Here is a 19,648-nt window from a genome sequence, read left to right on the forward strand (position 1 = left end):
GTGATGTATGAATTTCTTTCTTTCTTTTCTGACAGGTGTATTCCTTTGTGTGTGTGTGTGTGTGTGTGTGTGTGTGTGTGTGTGTGTGTGTGTGTGTGTGTGTGTGTGTGACGAATAAATAAATTAGGTTGTCCGGTTTTGTTTTGTTTTTAAAGATCGGAAAGATTTTTTACTTCATTAAAAGTGTTTTGTGTGTGTAATATTTTGATTGGATATTTCATTGTTGACTGTTTAGCTCAAAGACAAATTGCAACATTTATGGTAATAATATGATTCTAAAAATATAAGTTGTAAGGAACAGTGTAGAGTCAACTGATTATCATTAATATCAAATTTTGTATTGTTGAAATTATTTTAAGATACAAATATATTGCTTTATTATGGTCATCTTTACCTGTGGTAGACCTGCAACATAATGCAGTAGGTCATCATACAGCTGATAGGTGATGATACTTTTCTCTACAATGGGGAGGAAGTCACAATGGAATTTGTTGACTCCATAAGAGATGAGGTGCAACTTATCATTGGTGAATTTTACTATTCTATTTGCTGTAAATCATTCATTTATTGTACTTGCATTTTCAGAACTTGTTGGCATTTTTAAAGTGATATTCAATACATTGATGTGTAATGAAGCTCATATTTGCCATGTACATGTATGTTACTGATTGCTCATATAAATTTGAACAGGTGACATTCAGAAAAAAACATGTTTAGCTTTTCAATAGCAGAAAATCAAAATTGAATTCATACATCCTAATCCTAAGTGAGTTTTAAGTCAAAACACTACACATTTTCTGTGATTATCGATTGTATGGAGCACTCATTGTCCCTGAAAAATGCAGATTCATAGACAGCAAGGGGTAGTTACTAGACAGTCACGATGTATACATACATTATAGACATGAGGCACACAAGATGTATGTCTCCGTTCATGTCATTTAGCATCAAATGACAGTGAAAAAGATGTATAAATTGACCACTTGAAATGAAAATGTTGTCTTGTCGTCCCTCAGGATATGGAAATGGCTATGCTGTCATAGACAACAAACTCACTTATGTTAGGAATGCCTTACTGATTACAGCATGGGACTTTTACCTAGGGTTACTATGTGACATGATTCACACAGACGGACTACATGTATAATTAATCTCATCAGCTTTATATATATATATATATATATATATATATATATATATATATATATATATATGTATGTATGTATGTATGTATGTGTGTGTGTGTGCCAAAGATTGTAATTTCTTCTAATATGGACTGGGTAAGAAATTGTCTACATGCATGTCTGCAATCATACCACACATAGCTGATAAGATGTACACTGTGATGTAAAGTGACAAAGAGCGAGAGAGAGAGATAACATTTTATTCAGAAGTTAAAGTAAGTATAAAATCTCACAATGCATATATCGGAACTCTTTAAGGATGTCAAAATGTGTCAATCATAAATCCAGAAACATCAGTCTCATTTATGTGGACGGAAATATTTTATTGGGTTGGTATACAGCAAATTATTACGCATTTTGGTATCAAAACATCAGAGTGTAGATGTATGGACAGAGTACATTGGAATCCACTTGTCACGCATCACAGGCAACATGTATGAGTAGTTGTGCTTTGACAGTTGAAACAAGAATCTCCCTGGCAAATATGGGATGTAAGCAAGTGTTGTAAATTTTCATTTCAATGAAGTTTCTTGATATTTTACACAGCCTACAGATTAAGTTGTACATCATCCTCGTCCAGAGACTTTATTTGGCATTCATAAATATTCATGAAGCCCAACAACAACAAGTTCTGTATATGGTATTGTTTTGCCCATATTTGGTTTGGTGCCTGTAATGAATGCACTTTTGATACTCCATAACTCCATTTATTTATTGTACAGTTTTAATATTTCTTGGGATTTTACAACTCATGCGTAAAAATTATTTGCAGAATTTTCATTAATTTCAAGTTGTACAGACATTATATATCAACATATATACAAAATGTAATATTCAGCAAACACAGTAGTGTGATTATTTAACATCAAAGTAAATTATGAAATACACAAAGCAGTATTCCACCCTTCAAATAAGTAAAGTCCATTATAATAAAATTCATTTCAATGCATGAAGAGGGCTAAACTATGCTGAAATAGGGGTGTGAACACTAAGTTTTTGCTTCTGATACTGTTCTGGTATTGGTATCTCCCTCTCCGTCTTTGCTGATTTCAGACATTCCACTGACAGCTCGTTCTTTTAGTGCTGCTTCCACAGCAGCAAGTCTAGCTGCTTCCTTAATTAACTCATCTCTTTTTTCTTGCTCTTCCTTGAGTTTCTGAGCCTCAATAGCAGCAGCCTACAGGGTAAAATATACAACAAAATATACATAGTGTAATGTTGAAAGATTAATAAATCTTGCACACTTCAATCTTTTTTTTTAATTATTTTTTTTGGGGTCATTATTCTAAGCAGTTGTCTCAAGGATGTACTTGTACATATGAAAATATCACAACTGTGAACAATTCGTTGTGGGTAAATCAACTCTGTAACACTACAATATCCAACTCTTTAGGTCCTTTAGTAAGTCACCAGATTATTGATTGTGCAGTTACAAGCTCGCATGATGGTTGTAATGGTATGTTTGATCTGCATTGACCTTAGTTTGTCCATTTTAAGTGCTTATACACCTTTATAAATATCTTAAACATTGGTAAAAGACCTTAAAACACGTTTTAATTATTATTTTTGGGGTTGATTTTTACAAATCCTCACTTCCAAAATCTGCATGTAGTTATTAAAGTCATATTGTGATCAAGCAGTTTTATAGGGGATATCTAACAAAGGATACCACTAACAGTTTTTTGTTTTGACAGTCAATAAAAATATAGATGGTTATTATTGAATGAGTCACTGTAGTAGTAAAGGCCGGGCCATGATTCAATCCCAGGTTCTTGGATTAGTTTTATATTATCAGTAGAGTTATAAGAATTTCATAGGACTGTACAGTTGTTCAGGGTCAATATTTTCTTCAGCTCCACCACAGATTACAGTTACTTATCTGTGGCTCTACCAAATAGCTATTTCTCACACCTTAGTGTTAATCCTCATCTGGCTGGGGCCTTAAACAATGACAATGTAGTCAAATGATAGCAATTTCATACCAACACGGTCACAACATAATACCTGGCTGCTTATCAAGATCACATGAGAGATCATTAAAGTTGTCGGTTGACAGCTGCAAGACACCAAGGGACAAATAATTCCTTCATATGGTCTAAATCAGATACATTAATTTGACATCATGGTCATACAATTGCAGGTCTTGGAAAATACTCAATTAATGTAACACGTCTACAAAGGACGCTACAGTACAAGAGTCAACAGTTTAGCTGTGCTCCTCTGATTCAAAGCTGCTTGTGAACAATACTTCTTGTGGCCATAATATAAACTCTTTTGTTTTTGTGGTAATCAGCATATGCAGTTGTATACAACATATTATATTATATCATGCTACTATGCGCCATTCTGATTGGATAATAACTGTGGTAAAATCCCATTTTACCACGGCTGGCAGTGGTAAAATGGGCCCCTAAACTAGCATATGAATAGTACATGCAAGCTGAATGTGTTCGTTCTTATACCAATAACTTAACACTTCCCCAGAGTAAAGGTGTGTTAGGTATCCTGTACAATAGTTTGGGTTACAGTAGTCCAAATAATTCCACTGATGACCTTGCGATCGAAAGCAACGATCGATCAGTGGCTTCAACATCACTGATAAGGTACAAGTTCTCCCCATGCAACGAGCCGTCTCAGCGTCCTACTCTTGTTACGCGTTGAATCAAGCAACACCGATTTAACTTTTAACCATCAGTCAAGGTGCGTCAGGATTATTTCAAAACTGTACATTTTCAGGTTCGGTCAATGTTCAATTTAAGTTAAAGTAGACTGTGTAACGTCGCGTCTCTGATTTACTGTCTCGCGCTTTCTCCGATTCAACGCCGAGACATCTATTTTTAGCAGTGTACAAGATTTATTGTTCTTATGTAAATATCCAAACAAAATTGTTACTTTCTTTGACCTCTTGCCCCGTTTTCTTTGTTGCTAGTTTTCAACGCGTTTTCGTTATGCATTATATGATGTAAATAAAGTAATTTATCAATGCAATGCAATGCATTACAATGCAGTGTATGGTTTGTGTTCATGCAGTGTGTGTGTGGGGGCTACATGAACGTATCCACTCATTAAAATATGCTCGTTCCCGACGATGTATTACCGACGATCTTTTTCTGTACGTGCGAATTCGCCTTTTCGGGCATATAAATAACCACAGAATCACATTTAGAAGCAATAGACACACATTTTGATATAATATAATAGCAATAACTCCCGCCGAAGGCGGGTATACACTCGAATTTGGTACAATTCGCTCCATATAGCACTCGCCATTCGGCTCGTGCTATATGTCGCGAATTGTACCAAAATCTCGTGTATACCCGCCTTCGGCGGGGGTTATTGCTTAATTAAACTAACATGAAAACATACCAATTTTTCAGCTCTTATTTCATCTTTTTTCAGTCGAACACTTTCCGTGTGTTCAAAAGATGGAAATAATCTATAGATGAGGAATATATTTATTTGATGAGTCCAGAAATTAAACTGTCTCACATCTTCATCCATTTCTTCTTCTTCCAAATCCTCTGTTGTCATGGAAACAAATATGGTCAATTATTATATAAGTAACAAAGTACTATTCATTATTTTTTATTGGATCATTAATAGCACTATTCTTTTAATTTCTCATTCATCAATTTGATCATAAAACATTCCTTTTATTTATTTCAGGGAAAGATAATGAGAAAGATGACCATCATTTGTCAAAACATTGGACGTATCTAATACATTATTATATACCCTGTATCTCTGCCTATGTACAAGCAATTCAATGGAAAGTGCACACATCAAACTCGTTCAATAGTTTTCCACATCACGTCCTGGCATACTTTGGCCAAATATGATATGTGACTTACTCGTTTTATCCTTTCTCTCAGTGATTCAGTTTTGAATTTCTTCTCAATATCTTTATATTTTTACGCAGAAAATAATGTTTCACTACTAAATAGGGTATATGATAAAACCTTTACAACCCAAATATGGGTTTTACGGACTCCAGTAGTACAGCTTATAGGGCCTTGTGTACAACCATGCTGTACAACTTTGGTCCACAAAAGCTACATCCAGGCCGGAAAGCAAGTTATTGCTCTGTTGGTTAATGACATTATCTATTGCTCATAAAATGGACTTAAATTTTACAATTTTTTTTTATATTTTTGATGAAATTGATACAAGGATTGAAATGTAAGTGAGTGAGGGGTCAGAGGTCAGCTTTCTTACCTTCATCAGGTTCCATATCAGTTTGTCCACCCATTGATAACATAGACTGTAGTAATGGCTGGTGATCAGAGGAATGGGCTGTCACTAAACTATGACTAGACTGGGCACCCTTATGATCAATACTTGGTTCTAGATAGATAGATAGAGAGAGACCATGATTGTTAGTGACTAGAGGAATGGGCTGGGCACCTGTAGGATCAACAGACCTGGTGCCAGTTGCAAAATGCATCACGTGTCCCCATACAATGCCATGTACTAGGTACGTGCTGAGGGGTTGCACATGTTACTCAGGGGATGGTTGTCATCTTGGTAGTAAAAGTGTGAAATTTTAATACTAAGTTTCATTTTTGTAGAACAGTGTTACTGAGTTTCAGAACTTTTTGGACAGTATTCCTGATCCTTTGTTTCCTAGGATTTTGACAGACTTCCATGAGGGTATAAGCTGTCTCATTCTGGATGTTCATCTGATCATGGAGTTGCCGCGATTTGCTAAATATTAACCTTATATTTTGTGCATACTTTTCATGCTTGTCATTTTCATTCTCTCTTTGGTCAGACGCTGAGTGAGTGACTGCCTTCCTGCATCTGATTTTGGCATTGGATGGCAAATATAAGGATCAGATATATATATATGAATGGAGCAGGCATCTAAATTCGGGTGGTTCACTCAAGGTCAGCCATTTTGGAGAAGAATGAGAGCATGTGTCATTACTACTTTGAATGGCTGATGAAAGAGAATGCTCTTGTTATTTCTGGAGAAACGCAAATGTTATTATCTTAACTAGGTTTTCTGGAAAGGATATTCTAAATTGAATTACCTGACTTAGTTCCTGCCTTTGTGTCATGTAGTTGTGTATGAGAACTACCAGGTTGGATATCTGTGTGTGTGCTGACAGCAGCCGAACCATGACCATGGTGCTAACATAAAGACAATGAGAGAAACAATTATAATTATCATACAGTAATACATTGGGATATTTATAATAAAACAATGATTCGAGAAATGAAATTGCGGGATGAAACTTGACATGTTTAGGGGTCAAACTCACGTCTCATGAACTGTAGTCAGAGTGTTCTAACCAGCTGAGCTAACATATCAACTCGTAGATGCATTAGCTGTGATGTGTAATATTCTTTCGTCATCATGGTATGGCAATAGCTAACTCATTAATCTTTAACCTTACTAAAGTATCACATTATTTTAATGGCACTCAGGAATCAATAGTGAAAATACAGTACTTGAACTGATGTACACATGCAGTAGAAACATTTTCCACCCATAACTGGTGTTTTTGTTTGTTTGTTTGTTTGTTGATTGTTTGACTTTATTTAAACTCGATAAATTGTTGAGCCAAAGGCTCTTCTAACACAATGTCGAGTAATTCCTTACAGTTTTTCCTTAAAGTATGTTAAATTTTATGGAAAATTATGAGTTGTACCTCATTTCCAATTTTCTATTATTGATCATTCAGTCTAATGTAAAGTATATAACCTCTGATAGTGACTTACTTGTCAAACCTCAATAGTTTAACCTCTGACCTGATCACCCATAAGGGTCAAATTATGCTGATACTAGGTTGTTTACCTTATATTTTGTGGATGAGAAGACAATTCTCGATAGCCTAACCTTTGACCTGATCACCCATTAGGCTCAAATTAATATGATGGGATGCTTACCTCATGTTTAGTAGATGAGACATCAGTTGATAGCTTTTGAGTCATATCAGCTGATGATACAGCTCTAAGCTGTGGTGAACTAGTCTCAGGTGACAATGTAGTTCTTTGAGGAGACCCTCCACCTGTGGTGCCTTGATCATCAGCATTATCCTCCAATATCTAAAAACACACACATATGACAGATATAAATATTTAGGATTGAATTCTACATGCCACAGCACAAAGACAGTTCCCTTAGTGTTCCAATCATGGGACACAGTGTTTTTTCCATAAAGATAGACACATTCCACTCCAGACTAACAATAATTGTGACATCACACACACAGCAGAATCTTTTACCTAGTTATATTGATAAGTGATAAGTGGTGCTATTGTTTAGACAGTGCAGTAGAAACAGGCTTTGGCAGAAAAGATATACATGGACTTGACAATTTTAATAGCTTCAATTGTTTACTTTCCTACTGACAAACAACATTATACTTGTCTGTGTCTACATCCCCACTGTGTACAACACCTCAATAATTGTTTATTTTGCATTTGAAGTTGTCTGAGTGTTTGTAAAAAATGTTATGTTCCATGTGTGAAACATGAATGTGACACCATTTGTGCTGTAATATGGTGATGCTAAATTACTAACTGACTAGCAATCAACAGAGTAATGATGCTGGAGTTGTCATATAACAGTCCCATTGGCAATACAAATGTTCATCAACTTACTCCACTGGCTCTTGACGTGGCCTGAGTAGTTCCACTGTATGATGTCTGCATGTGAGACATAACTGTACTGGGTCTTGGTGTGTTGGGATCTTTTAATAAATCCTCTGTTACAAACACCACAGAACATCCAATCAGTGCTTCAAAGAACTCTAAGAATACCATCTAGAAAATTGCAAAGAACATTTTATGTTAGTACATATTGTTTAAATTTTTTTTTAGTAATCAAAGGATGTGGTGACACTTATCTCACTCTCCATTCACATATAGCTAGTAGTCTTCAAATCTTATCTACAATAACTTTTAAATTCCTTTAATGTCACTGATTACATCTACTAAAAAAATGTTATTCACTGGTTGTCTAATCCCCCCCAAAAAAACCATTACTGCTAGTGTGGCTCAAGAATTTAGCAAAAATTCAGGTTAAATCTCTGGAGACCTGATTCCTGACCGCTCACTCTATACCCACAATGCAATGGTTTACCTCAAGCTCTAGATTACAGTCTTCCCCATCATACACTGCAGGATTATCATCAGCCAGTATTTCCAGGATATGTTTAGGTGTTAATCTGTCATTAATTAGGTTGTAGTCCTCCACCATGAATAAAAACTCTCTCATCTTTAGTGTTGGTTCATGAGGGTAATACTGAAAATGGTGAAAATGAATGATTTGCAATTAAAATACTTTAGGAGTTATCCATTAAAGTGGCACAAGCTGAGTTTATAACCTTATTTTTACTCAAGTCAAAATACTTAAAATAATAACATCGATAAAATTATTCTAATGTCGATGCCTACATTCTATAACATTGCCTTCTAACATTGTTAGAACAGTTAGTTGTATAGTGTAGTAGGAATTTCCAGAACAGTTTTGATATGTATCATAAATTACATCATCAGACTGCTTATGGGTTATATCCTAATACCCAGGTTTGAGATCAGTTAATTGCAAGTGTTGGCTAAGTGTGTGTAGTAGGTACAATACTGAGAGTACCTTTTAAATATGCAGTAAAAACTATGCCCAAACAAGTGTTAACTACGCTTGTGCTCCTTCAATAACAAAATTGACAATCAAATGATAGATACAATTCTCAGTTTGTTGGTTTAGAATATTCTGGTATGTGTCACTTGAAATTAACCTCCTCTATTGGAAATATATTTGTTATTAAAATACTATTATTTCTGTAAATCTTCCATCCTTTAAATTAGCGCTGCATAATCAGTGGTAGCCTGAGTGGGCTACGAGTTGCAAATTATGGTAGCCCTATGCACATGGGACTACTGTAAATTTTGAGCCCTGTGATGGTGTAGTAGTACCATCATACTACTAGTACTACCCAGTTTGGTCTTAAATTATAAGATGATGAGGAATAAAACTTACCTTTCTAGGTTTACACACAGACTGGAAGATTTCCCAACATTTATCCATATATCCCAATGCATTGACAGCTCTCCGTGGATCATGCAGGAATGTTCCGTTGACAGTACAGGCAAAACGTACAATGTTTTCCTGAATTGCTCTATTTAGACACCAGGATAACAATGTGTCCTTCCCACTGTGATAGAGGTAAAAGAAAATTACATCAAGTATGTCTTCACTGTTTTCTTAATATATGATATCTAAACATTAAAGACATATCATTTCATAGCATACTGTGTATTAGAAGGCACTGAAATATGTATGATGTTGTCTTTAAATTTGTATTGGCAACTGTTACTACCCAAACAGAGAAACTACAGAGTTCCAATAGGGAACTTGCAAACCCGCCATGTTGAATGTTGCATCATGGGAAATGTGATAATAAATACTAATCGATTAGTATTGTAAACAATATTTTGACATTGTTTGTAACCACAAATAATCATTACATAGTTACCCTGACCATTGTGGGAGGTTTATTTTATCGGTAGCTCCAGATTAGGTATTACATTAACCACAGATAATCCCATAGTCCTTTGCATCTGAGCATGCTCAGTCAGGATTGCAAGTTCCCTATTAGGCGACAGATGTTTTTTTATTGACATCTTACATCTTGTCGCTCTATGTACATATGGGTTCACATAGGATCTCAAATGATTTGCCACAAGATCAAAAAGTGGTGTAAGTATAACATATTAAAGTAGAATCACTTACGGGTGTTCATCCTGAAATAGATAGAAGGACAAAGTAATGACATGATTTAGATACTCTCTCAGAAGTAATTTATCTAATGGTGAATGAATTGAATGATTGGGTGTCCCTGCACCAGCTGTAAAAATAAAACAAAAGAACACAATTAGAAAGACAAAGTTGTAAAACTCTGACATGGATATGGAATTTGATTCATTAATGTGTCCATTTTAGCAAGGGGGATATCCCTCTGATGAAACTGATTAGCCAGGGTGGTGTATAATAATCTCTCCATTTCAGCAATGGTTGTAATACATTGACATAGTTACTTACCCAATAATCTGTCCATTTCAGCGAGGGTTGTATCTCTGTGGTGAAACTGACAATCTTTGAGAAATCTCCAGAACTGCAATCTAGTCATAATAAATGTATTATCTGGTGATGCATCATGACCTAGACCAGCATAGAAGTTGTACACTTTCTTGAGTAGTGTTATATGCCTCAGAATAACAAACATCACCTAAAAATAGAAAAGAGAACAAATTAATATCTGAGCACGGAGCTTTGATGAGATGAGATATCCAGTTTAAATGAAAAGTCCAGTCAGACTTAGTTCTGCCTCTACTACACTTTTATTGATTACTGCTATCAACTTACAAGAAAAGTTCAGTCAGACTTATTTCTACCTTAAGTACACTTGTATTGATTACTGCTATCAACTTAAATGAAAAGTCCAGTCAGATTTATTTCTACCTTTGGTACACTTGTATTGATTACTGCTATAAACCTAAAGGAAATGTCCAGTCAGACTTATTTCTGCCTTTAGTATACTTGTATTGATTACTGCTATCAACTTAAGGGAAAAGTCCAGTCAGACTTATTTCTGCCTTTAGCATAGCAGACAATGCTGCAAGTGCAAATACAAATACCCATAGTACATGTACATGTGCACTTGGATGTAAATAATCACTATGTGGGAATATACATAAGCAAACACATCTCGTAACAAGACAAATTCTTACTTGTTTCAGTTCTTCTTCTCTGTCTTCTTCACTGAATTCATCCAATAAGTGATCAATATCCAAAGTTAGACTTGGTCCAAGTGTATTCCTACTTTCATTACTGATCACAGATACATCATCACCTGTAGATAAATCACACAGATAGAAAGAAAACATGAAGATGATAAACACCATATCTAACTGTAACAGCTACACTGCTCATTACCTGAAATGACATTTTACCATCTGTAAGAATGTCATAAAGATAAGTCAATCACTGTGACTGCCACTCCAAATATATCATGGACATCAAAGATCATTTCAAGAAAGTACCCATGAATATCAGTAATACTTTACATAAAGAGATGTTGTACATATCTATCGACACAATCAATCGTATATCCCTGACATCAATATTAGTTGTAATTCACTTGTAATCTCTAACTTTTAATTCCTTATCTTTGGAAAATAAAGCATTCTGATTTTAGCCACACTACAAGCAAGTTGTCTCTCTCTATCCAGTGTAGTCCTGCTGCTAGACATTTGGGCTTTCTTCTGATACGATAAGCGATAAAGTTTGCAGTGAGGGAATCCTCAATAGCGATGTTCTTTCGTGTGTCGTTTTGTATCGGAAGAACATCCGAGGTCTAGCAGCTAGACTATATCCAGTGTTACCTACTGCTGCATCTTTTAACTCTTGTTCTCTCACACCAGTTATGAACAAATTTTGATAAATTCACTTACCGATATCAGCTCTTGGTCCCACAGGATCTGGTGTTTGTGTACGGATTTGAGTGATATCCGGTGTAGTAACTCCATCCATACGGAATTGTGGATATTCCATCATTCTATCCTGGATAAACATTCCTTCGAAAATGCGACCATTCTTGAAAGTGAATTTACCCTGATAATATAAAAGTCACAAAGACACTACTTGATTATTCAAATACTGGCAAAGTTTTCATTGAACACTACATGTAATATACCTTACATATTCTTTTACTATTACACTTGTGATTTCTAACAAAGACTTGTGCATATTTGTGATTACCAAGGTAAAAACATATATGTAGCTTATTTGTTTGTTTTTTCAAGCTTAAGGTATACATTGAAGATTATCTGTCATTTGATAACTTCTTGAAAGACAATCATATAGTTTTGTTGACTAGCTGTAAACAAGTTATACATTTATAACCAAGTTAGGGGTATAGTAAAGGTCAAATGTTTGGTTTCTATGCTTAAATCACTTTTGTATAACCAACCAGTGCAGTTTATTAATAAAAAAATAAGATATTATTCCCCAATATTTGTCTTCGTTCAACCAAGGAAAGTATGAGTAACCTAAGGGGTCTTTGTCACTACGAGTCTTGCAACTCGTAGTGACAACCCTGGCTGAATGAAGGAAAACATTGGGGAATAACATAATTATACCATCACTAGATAATCTAAAAAACTCGGGGAAGGTAATGGCAATTCTGAGCATTTTGACTCATATTTCAAAAACAGCAGAACCAATGTTGTCGTGACATAGACACTCGTTGTCATGATGTAGAACAACCAGAGTATTTATTCCATATTATTGTTGAGCCTGGCTCATGCATGGTATAATATGTTGTAATTGTCTTACCCTGCCTTGTTTTAGGTTACTGTCCCATTCACCCTCATACTTGGCACCATTAGCGAAATAGAAAGATCCAACTCCGTGTCTCATGCCGCGTACAAAATCACCCACGTACTGGTTTCTCAGTGGATATTGAGAACCAGGAACTCTTTTGAGATACCATGTATGCTCACCATGACCATGCTGGAAAAGTTGAAATGTTAGAAACAGTGACAATAAGTTTTCTGATGAAGTCCATTTCAAGTGTACAATATGAACTCAAGTAGCTACATACTATTGGTGTACAATTCACAGTGTACACTAAGTTTTCAGTTTGGTACGTGTAGTACACATGATGTATACTGTATCTTCTCACTGCGTAAACAGTATGTACATTGTACACTGTATGTAAAATATCAGTATGAGTTAGAAAATAAACAATTGAAGCCATTGAAATCAACAAGTCCATGTGTAATGTTTTCATCTGAAGTGTTGTTCTACTGCACTGTGAAAGAACAGCAATGCTTATCATCAGTGTTCAATGTGATTGGGCAAAGAATCCTGCTGTGTTTATTGTGTCTCTGTTATTGTTAGTCTAGAGTTGAAATATGTCTACCTTTGTATCAAAAGCATAATGTCCCATGTGTAAAACACCAAGCCAACATCATTTTAGCTGTAAAATATCTTAAGAGTTTAATGCTCGAAACATACTGATGTTATTCCTAAATGTATCCCATTTTCCCACTCTCACTCTTTGTATGAATCATTCCTTCCATTATTCGTCCTACCTGTATTCCATTTTCCCATTGTCCGGTGTATGCCTGGTCTAAATCAATCCATCTCATTGTACCCTGTCCCTGTCTGTTGTTATTTGCCCATTCTCCTTCATAAACATTTCCTGAACGATATCGTCTAACACCATAACCATGTCGTAAATTGTTCACCCAATCTCCCTCGTAAAATGACAGACCATCAGTATCGTATCTCATAATGCCCTGTAACGTAAATATATAATCATGTCGTAAAACTGTTCACCTAGTCTTCTCGTAAAATGAAAGACCATCAGTATTGTATCTCATAATGCCCTGTAACATGAATATATAACCATGTCATAAATTAGTCACCTAGACTTCCTCGTAAAATGACAGACCATCAGTATTGTATCTCATAATAGTAATAACACCCTTCAAAACGAATAGTATATAGCTATGGCATAAACTGTTTATTGAGGCTACATTGTACAATAACACACAACTATCATAACACCTTGTAACAGAGAAATAGTACCCATAAAAAAGTTTACCAAGTCTCTCTCATAACACGACAAAGCATCAGTATCGAATCTCATAATGCCCTGTAACATGAATGACTTATCCAGCCATGCTGTAAATTGTTTACCTAGTGCTCCTTTGTAAAACAAGAGCCCATAGCTATTTTAGTTCATCATGACCCTGTAACATGAATAACCATGTTGTGAATTGTTTATCCTGTCTCCCTCTTAAAATTTCAGATGATCAATGTTACAAATGTATATCTCGTAATGTCCTATAAAGTTATCATGATTTTTTAATATATGCAGGTATCACTTTTCCATGTCAAAAGAATTGAGGTGTATTAAACCACTGTCAAATACTTACTGTGCCATGTCTTTTACCCATCTGCCACTGTCCGGTATATGAACATGGTGATACCATACTACGGAATGTACCATGACCATTTCTAAAGCCTTCATATACCTCCCCTTCATAGGTACTGCCATCTGGCCATTTATACATACCTCTACCAGTGACACGATTCATCAAAAAGTCACCCTGACAAAAAAGAGAGAAAGTATAACACAGGTTAAGACATATAGCACATAAATACATGTACTCTTTTCGTTTCCCATATTTGGCAAGTATTTTTACATTATTACCTTTGAGTAGAAAATTTACAGTAGACTGTAGGGTATGTTGACATTTGTCGTGTCACTTCTCCCTAACCACATGAAAGGGGTTGACTAATGTGTGAGGGTGTCCTGTCACAGTGTACCTTACAGACTTATAAAAATTCTGACTCATCAGAAATTTGTCACCCACTCTGTTATTTTTGATCACAATAATTTCTACACTGTCTATGTCTTTCACATGATTGTTTACATGGTACATTTTATGTCCTTGTGATTACAAATCAATATCACTGCAGGAAGATTCAAACACCCAACTATTTATATGTATTCACAGTGAGATAAAATGAAACATTTCATCTGCATGCGCACTATCAGTGCCTGTATTTTGCTTAATATGTAATTTGTAACAAAAACATGCTGTGTGACATGTATTCAATTTATAATTTATTGAATGTCCAAACATCTATATGTACAGATCATGCATTAATATCTTATGGTGTGTGTATTAAAAATCCTGTTTTCCCAACTTGTAGTTTTTTTACGCACAAACAAATGCCCCCCCCCCCCAAGGATTTGTAATAACAATACATGTAGGCAAGAGCTGATATACAGTTGTCTGCTTACACCCTCACTTTATTCCACTAATCTACATGTATTTAGTACACATATCAGTCACAGTGTAACTAATTCCTTGGAATGAGGCATGCACAGGCCATACTGATTATATTATATGTTTCACGGACACTACAGATCAGATTTTCATACAGTGTAAATTAAAGAGACAGAATTGATGTGTGAATCTAGTGAAAACAGACGTCAGTACAATGTATGAAGAATATTATCAAAACTTTAATCAGCCCAAAATATAGTCTCTAGAACACATCGGCTAGGTCTATCAATTTCCCCCAGTTATAGGAAAGTGATTGGCCCAGCCAGCAGACAAGTAACTCCTAGAGTATACATGTATGTTGTTGGCTAACACTGGATGACATCTTAATCTACATACTTATCTAGGTACTTACCTCATATGATACGCCATCTGCCCACGTATATTTACCCTTACCATGCATCAACCCTTGGGAAAATTGCCCCTGGAAATAAAAAACAAAAGAAAACAAGGAATAATTTAAATGTAGTGCATGATAATCTTAAATCAATATTACATTCTGATTCACACTGTTGGAACATGAATATTATCTTTGTAAAATCACAGACTTCCTTATGGTTATGGTACATCACGTGTGAGTGTGGCAAGGGTTATTATTTTTGATTGTATTATAACTTAATATAAGCAGAAAAATATACTCAGTCCAGTGTCCTGAGAGAATGCATGCACCAAAAAACATGAATGTTAATGGGATATATAGATAAAGTGCAAAATATTTGTATTCTTATTGGCAGTGTGAAATATTTATGCATTTATCTTTTGCAACTGGTCAAAAGAAACAAAATATTCTTTTAAGATGATACCACATCTAGGCATATAATGAGTTGAGATCATTTGAAGGGTTAGGGATTTTCACAGTTGCTAGGGACATTCAGTATCGCACGAAACAAAAGCACTGAGTTTTGGTAGACAGCTGCCAGGTTATTTGCCATTTAAACATCGTTTATAGGCTCTGCTAATGTCAAACTATATCGTCGATTTTCCTACAGGTGCACATACTTAAACTTTAGCGGTGTGTCAACCCGAAACAAGTAACGATCGGTGACAGTGTATGTGTACATACCTTGTAATCATGACTGCCATTGAAATAAGCGACGCCCTCTCCATCATATAACCCTCTCGATCTCTCTCCTTCATAACTGCAATGACACATACATGATCATTCACATATATAGTTTTGAATGAATGTAATGCAATATTTCAAAATCACAATAAAGTTGGCAAAAACTCACCATTCAACGATCAACTCTGTCAAAGTTGGCTCGTCGTACACCGGGGATGGCGTCGGCTCTTTCGGCGGTTCCTCTTCTTGAGGAGCGGGTTCCTCCGGTGTTTTATCTTCTGGTTTTTCCTCTTGTTCTTCTTCCTTCTTTTCTTCAGCTGGTGGTGGTGGCTCTTCCACTATTTTCTCTTTTTTCGAGCCTTTTTTGTCTTTACCACCTTTCTGCTTAGTTGCCATGTTGGTTTCCAACTGTAAACATCAGCCCGTGACATGACCTCGGTAAATTTACATAATTTACAACAGCGCCCTCATCGTACATTTTCTTTCGTGGCTTTTGTTTTTCTTCATATTCGCCATTCTATTCAACAAGTTGTTCAAGATTCTTTTAACGTTTTCGACACGATTAATCAAAATTACCCAACAGGTAGAAAATTGAATATGAAAGACCAACGAATATTAAATATTATAGGTATTCAAGAGAAGTATGTGAAGGGTAGAAAGTATGAAAGATCGAGAATTTCCTAATGACCTGCTGTTCATTTATGACAACAGCAAAAAATTCAAGATATCATGAATTAAATGAGATTTGTTTTACCAATATTTTTGGTGTTGGGATTAAGAGGAGTAATCTCGGGATAAAAAATGTGTAATAAATCGCTTTCTATCACCGAATGGCGATTTGGTCTCCAACATATTTTAGCATTTCAATATAAATATCATCAATGCTTGACAGGCAGGTATTTGGGTTTTGAGGAATTTCCAAACTTGGTATATCTAGGTAGTACTCCTAGGGAATGGGGGGGGGGGGGGGAGGGGGTGGCCGAAAGTAAAAAGGTTAGTAATGGATATGTGCCGCCCAACTACCTCACTTTTTCGCAAAAAATGTCAGACTTTTCTTCTGAAAATTCCATAATCACAGGGTTGATAACTTGGGAAACGTCTTCATGCTTTAGAAATACATGCATACTATCAGAATAAAGGGGCTTGATCAGATAATTGTGATTGGAAATCCCTAACAATGGGTATTACTATTATACATAGTAGATAGTTGCTTTGAACTTGCGCTACATATTACTTCTGAAAATTCGAGATCCCCCCCCCCCCCAACAGTACTATGCCTTACGGAACCAATCTAAAGGTCGGATCCTCTGATCCCTGCCATAAAACCTTGATGTATAAATAAAACCCATACCTAGACTGGAAAGATTATTGTGCAACACCACAAATCCATATATAATACGCTTTTCGCAATTACTACTAACTTTTATCTTTGACTGATGTAGCTTTTCCACAAAGCCTTATTCTTTCACAACTTCTCACCTTCCATTGTCACTTTGGAATGTATGATGTAATATATCTGTTGTATATTTGAGATATATAAAGCTACTTGAGGTACCCACATATAATGCTGTCAGAAAGAACCCCAAAATATACTTGTATAAAGGTACTTGAGTTACAAACAGTTAATGCAGTCAGAAAGAACCCCAAAACATTCTTATTTGCAAATGCTTTCAATATATAACTGTACAGAGCCTTTGAACTTCACATTGTATAAATTCTACAAATTTTCTGACTCATTGACTAACTGATATGACATCATTTAATGATATTGTACTCAAATCATTTCATATAATCATCCATCTAAAATCAATCACAACACACTATGAAAGGTTCATCTAAGCATAACTTTATTTACCTATTGCACAAATTGAATCATACACTGCAAAATATATAGACAGATATACAAGTATTGAGCAGATGAAATCTTATGGTAGTTTAACACAATGCATGTCAAAACCAAACCAAAAAATCACCCTGAAATTCTTTGTCATTCACAACCTTCTTATTCTCATTCAAAAATGTGACTTCTTTGGTTTGGTTTATCATCCCCTAATGGGCACAGCCCAGAGTTATATATATCAATGTCTTCTACTATATGTATAGACAATGTCCATTTTCTACCGTAGCGTAAATTGGTGTCAATATTATGCATAAACATTGATATTTATGAATGCTATGATGCTGTAAGTTACCAGTGAATCGTGGGTCCATATTTTCGACATCAATTAACAGCACATTAGTACTGGAATATGTCTTTAATGTTGAAAACTTGTTAAAAAGAAAATGCTTTGGTAAACTAAAGATAAATTTATTTGAAAGATGTAAGTAGTTTTGCATAACAATAACACTCGAACAGACAATAAGAAAACCGCCAAATCAATATACACATTGTTACTAAGTAAAAATTATGCAAGAAAAATCATACATCAGAAAAACAGATCAAAGTTTGAGGTAAAAATTCTGTAAATCCATTAATGCACAATTTTGCAAGCAATATTCCCAATATTATTTAAGATTTCTTATGAAGACCTGACTACCATGCTTACAGTATTATTAGTTACGAAAATTGTCGTCATGGTTACACTAAAACTGGTTATGAAAATTGTCATGGTAACACTAAAACATAGTTTTATATTCATCATTTGCTATATACAACTAGAAGATTCATACAGTATTCCTTATATACATTCTACATCTAAATTGTTTTAAATTGAATTTTCATAATCATAATCATATGCATAGGATAGTGTTCATAATGTATGTTTTCAGAACCAATCAACCGATATGAGTGCAAATAATGAAATAAACTTAAATAATGAACTTAAAATGTAATAGCTTGCAAATTAAAAGTACACTAGTATTAAGTACATTTGGAAAACGCCCTACATAAAAATAAATGCACAATCTGTGAAATTTTGGCAATGACTTCAAAACAATTGGCAAATTGCTGATGCAGAGCACACAAAATAATAATGCTACTCTCATATATAAATTGGCATAACTACCACGGCAAGTACAATTCTCCTTCTTTGCGCTGTTTTTAATACTTTTCTTCTATCCTTCTTAACCTTTCACAGTCTTTGATCCATTATAATCAATTTGGAAAAGTGGTAAGTGGCAGTGTTAAAATGAACATTTTGTTTTTGTTAAACTCAATTCTTCATCAGGCAATTAGGCAAAAAGGTGACTAAATTACTTGAAATTCGTATTGAATGGAAAAAATTATTTCACACTGTAATTTAAGTCCATAAAATATTATATAAACATACGGTATATGTATTACACACACATATTCCAAAAGAAAGTCAAAGACGATGTTTCATTGAAATCCCAGGTTATCACATTAGTCTCATAAGAATAACACAGGAATATTATTCTGTTTATGATCAACTTCTTCTATAACTCTGCCAGCTAATTTTTTTTTCACTAAACTCTACTCCTTATGCAAAGTGGGCCTTAAGAGAACATAATACAAATAGAAATCCTAAAAAATAAGTACACTAGCCTACACTGAAATTCATACTTTTTT

At 35.0% G+C, this 19,648-nt stretch overlaps 1 protein-coding gene across 1 annotated transcript; it reads right to left on the reverse strand.

Moving 5' to 3' along the window:
* Window positions 1-1,405: 1,405 nt before the first annotated feature.
* LOC144445851 (radial spoke head 10 homolog B-like) lies at window positions 1,406-18,165 on the reverse strand. Its single transcript, XM_078135494.1, has 19 exons — window positions 18,082-18,165; window positions 16,289-16,527; window positions 16,120-16,195; window positions 15,412-15,480; window positions 14,139-14,312; window positions 13,290-13,496; window positions 12,529-12,705; window positions 11,646-11,805; window positions 10,923-11,044; window positions 10,234-10,420; window positions 9,925-10,039; window positions 9,172-9,346; window positions 8,275-8,436; window positions 7,794-7,955; window positions 7,077-7,235; window positions 6,218-6,317; window positions 5,400-5,528; window positions 4,551-4,705; window positions 1,406-2,361 (listed from the first exon to the last, which is right to left on the reverse strand). The coding sequence occupies exons 1-19, from the start codon at window positions 18,163-18,165 to the stop codon at window positions 2,173-2,175; spliced, it is 2,841 nt and encodes a 946-aa protein (XP_077991620.1). The 3' UTR covers window positions 1,406-2,172.
* Window positions 18,166-19,648: the final 1,483 nt, after the last annotated feature.

Source organism: Glandiceps talaboti, chromosome 14 (assembly GCF_964340395.1).
Source record: "Glandiceps talaboti chromosome 14, keGlaTala1.1, whole genome shotgun sequence".
Lineage (NCBI taxonomy): Eukaryota > Metazoa > Hemichordata > Enteropneusta > Spengelidae > Glandiceps > Glandiceps talaboti.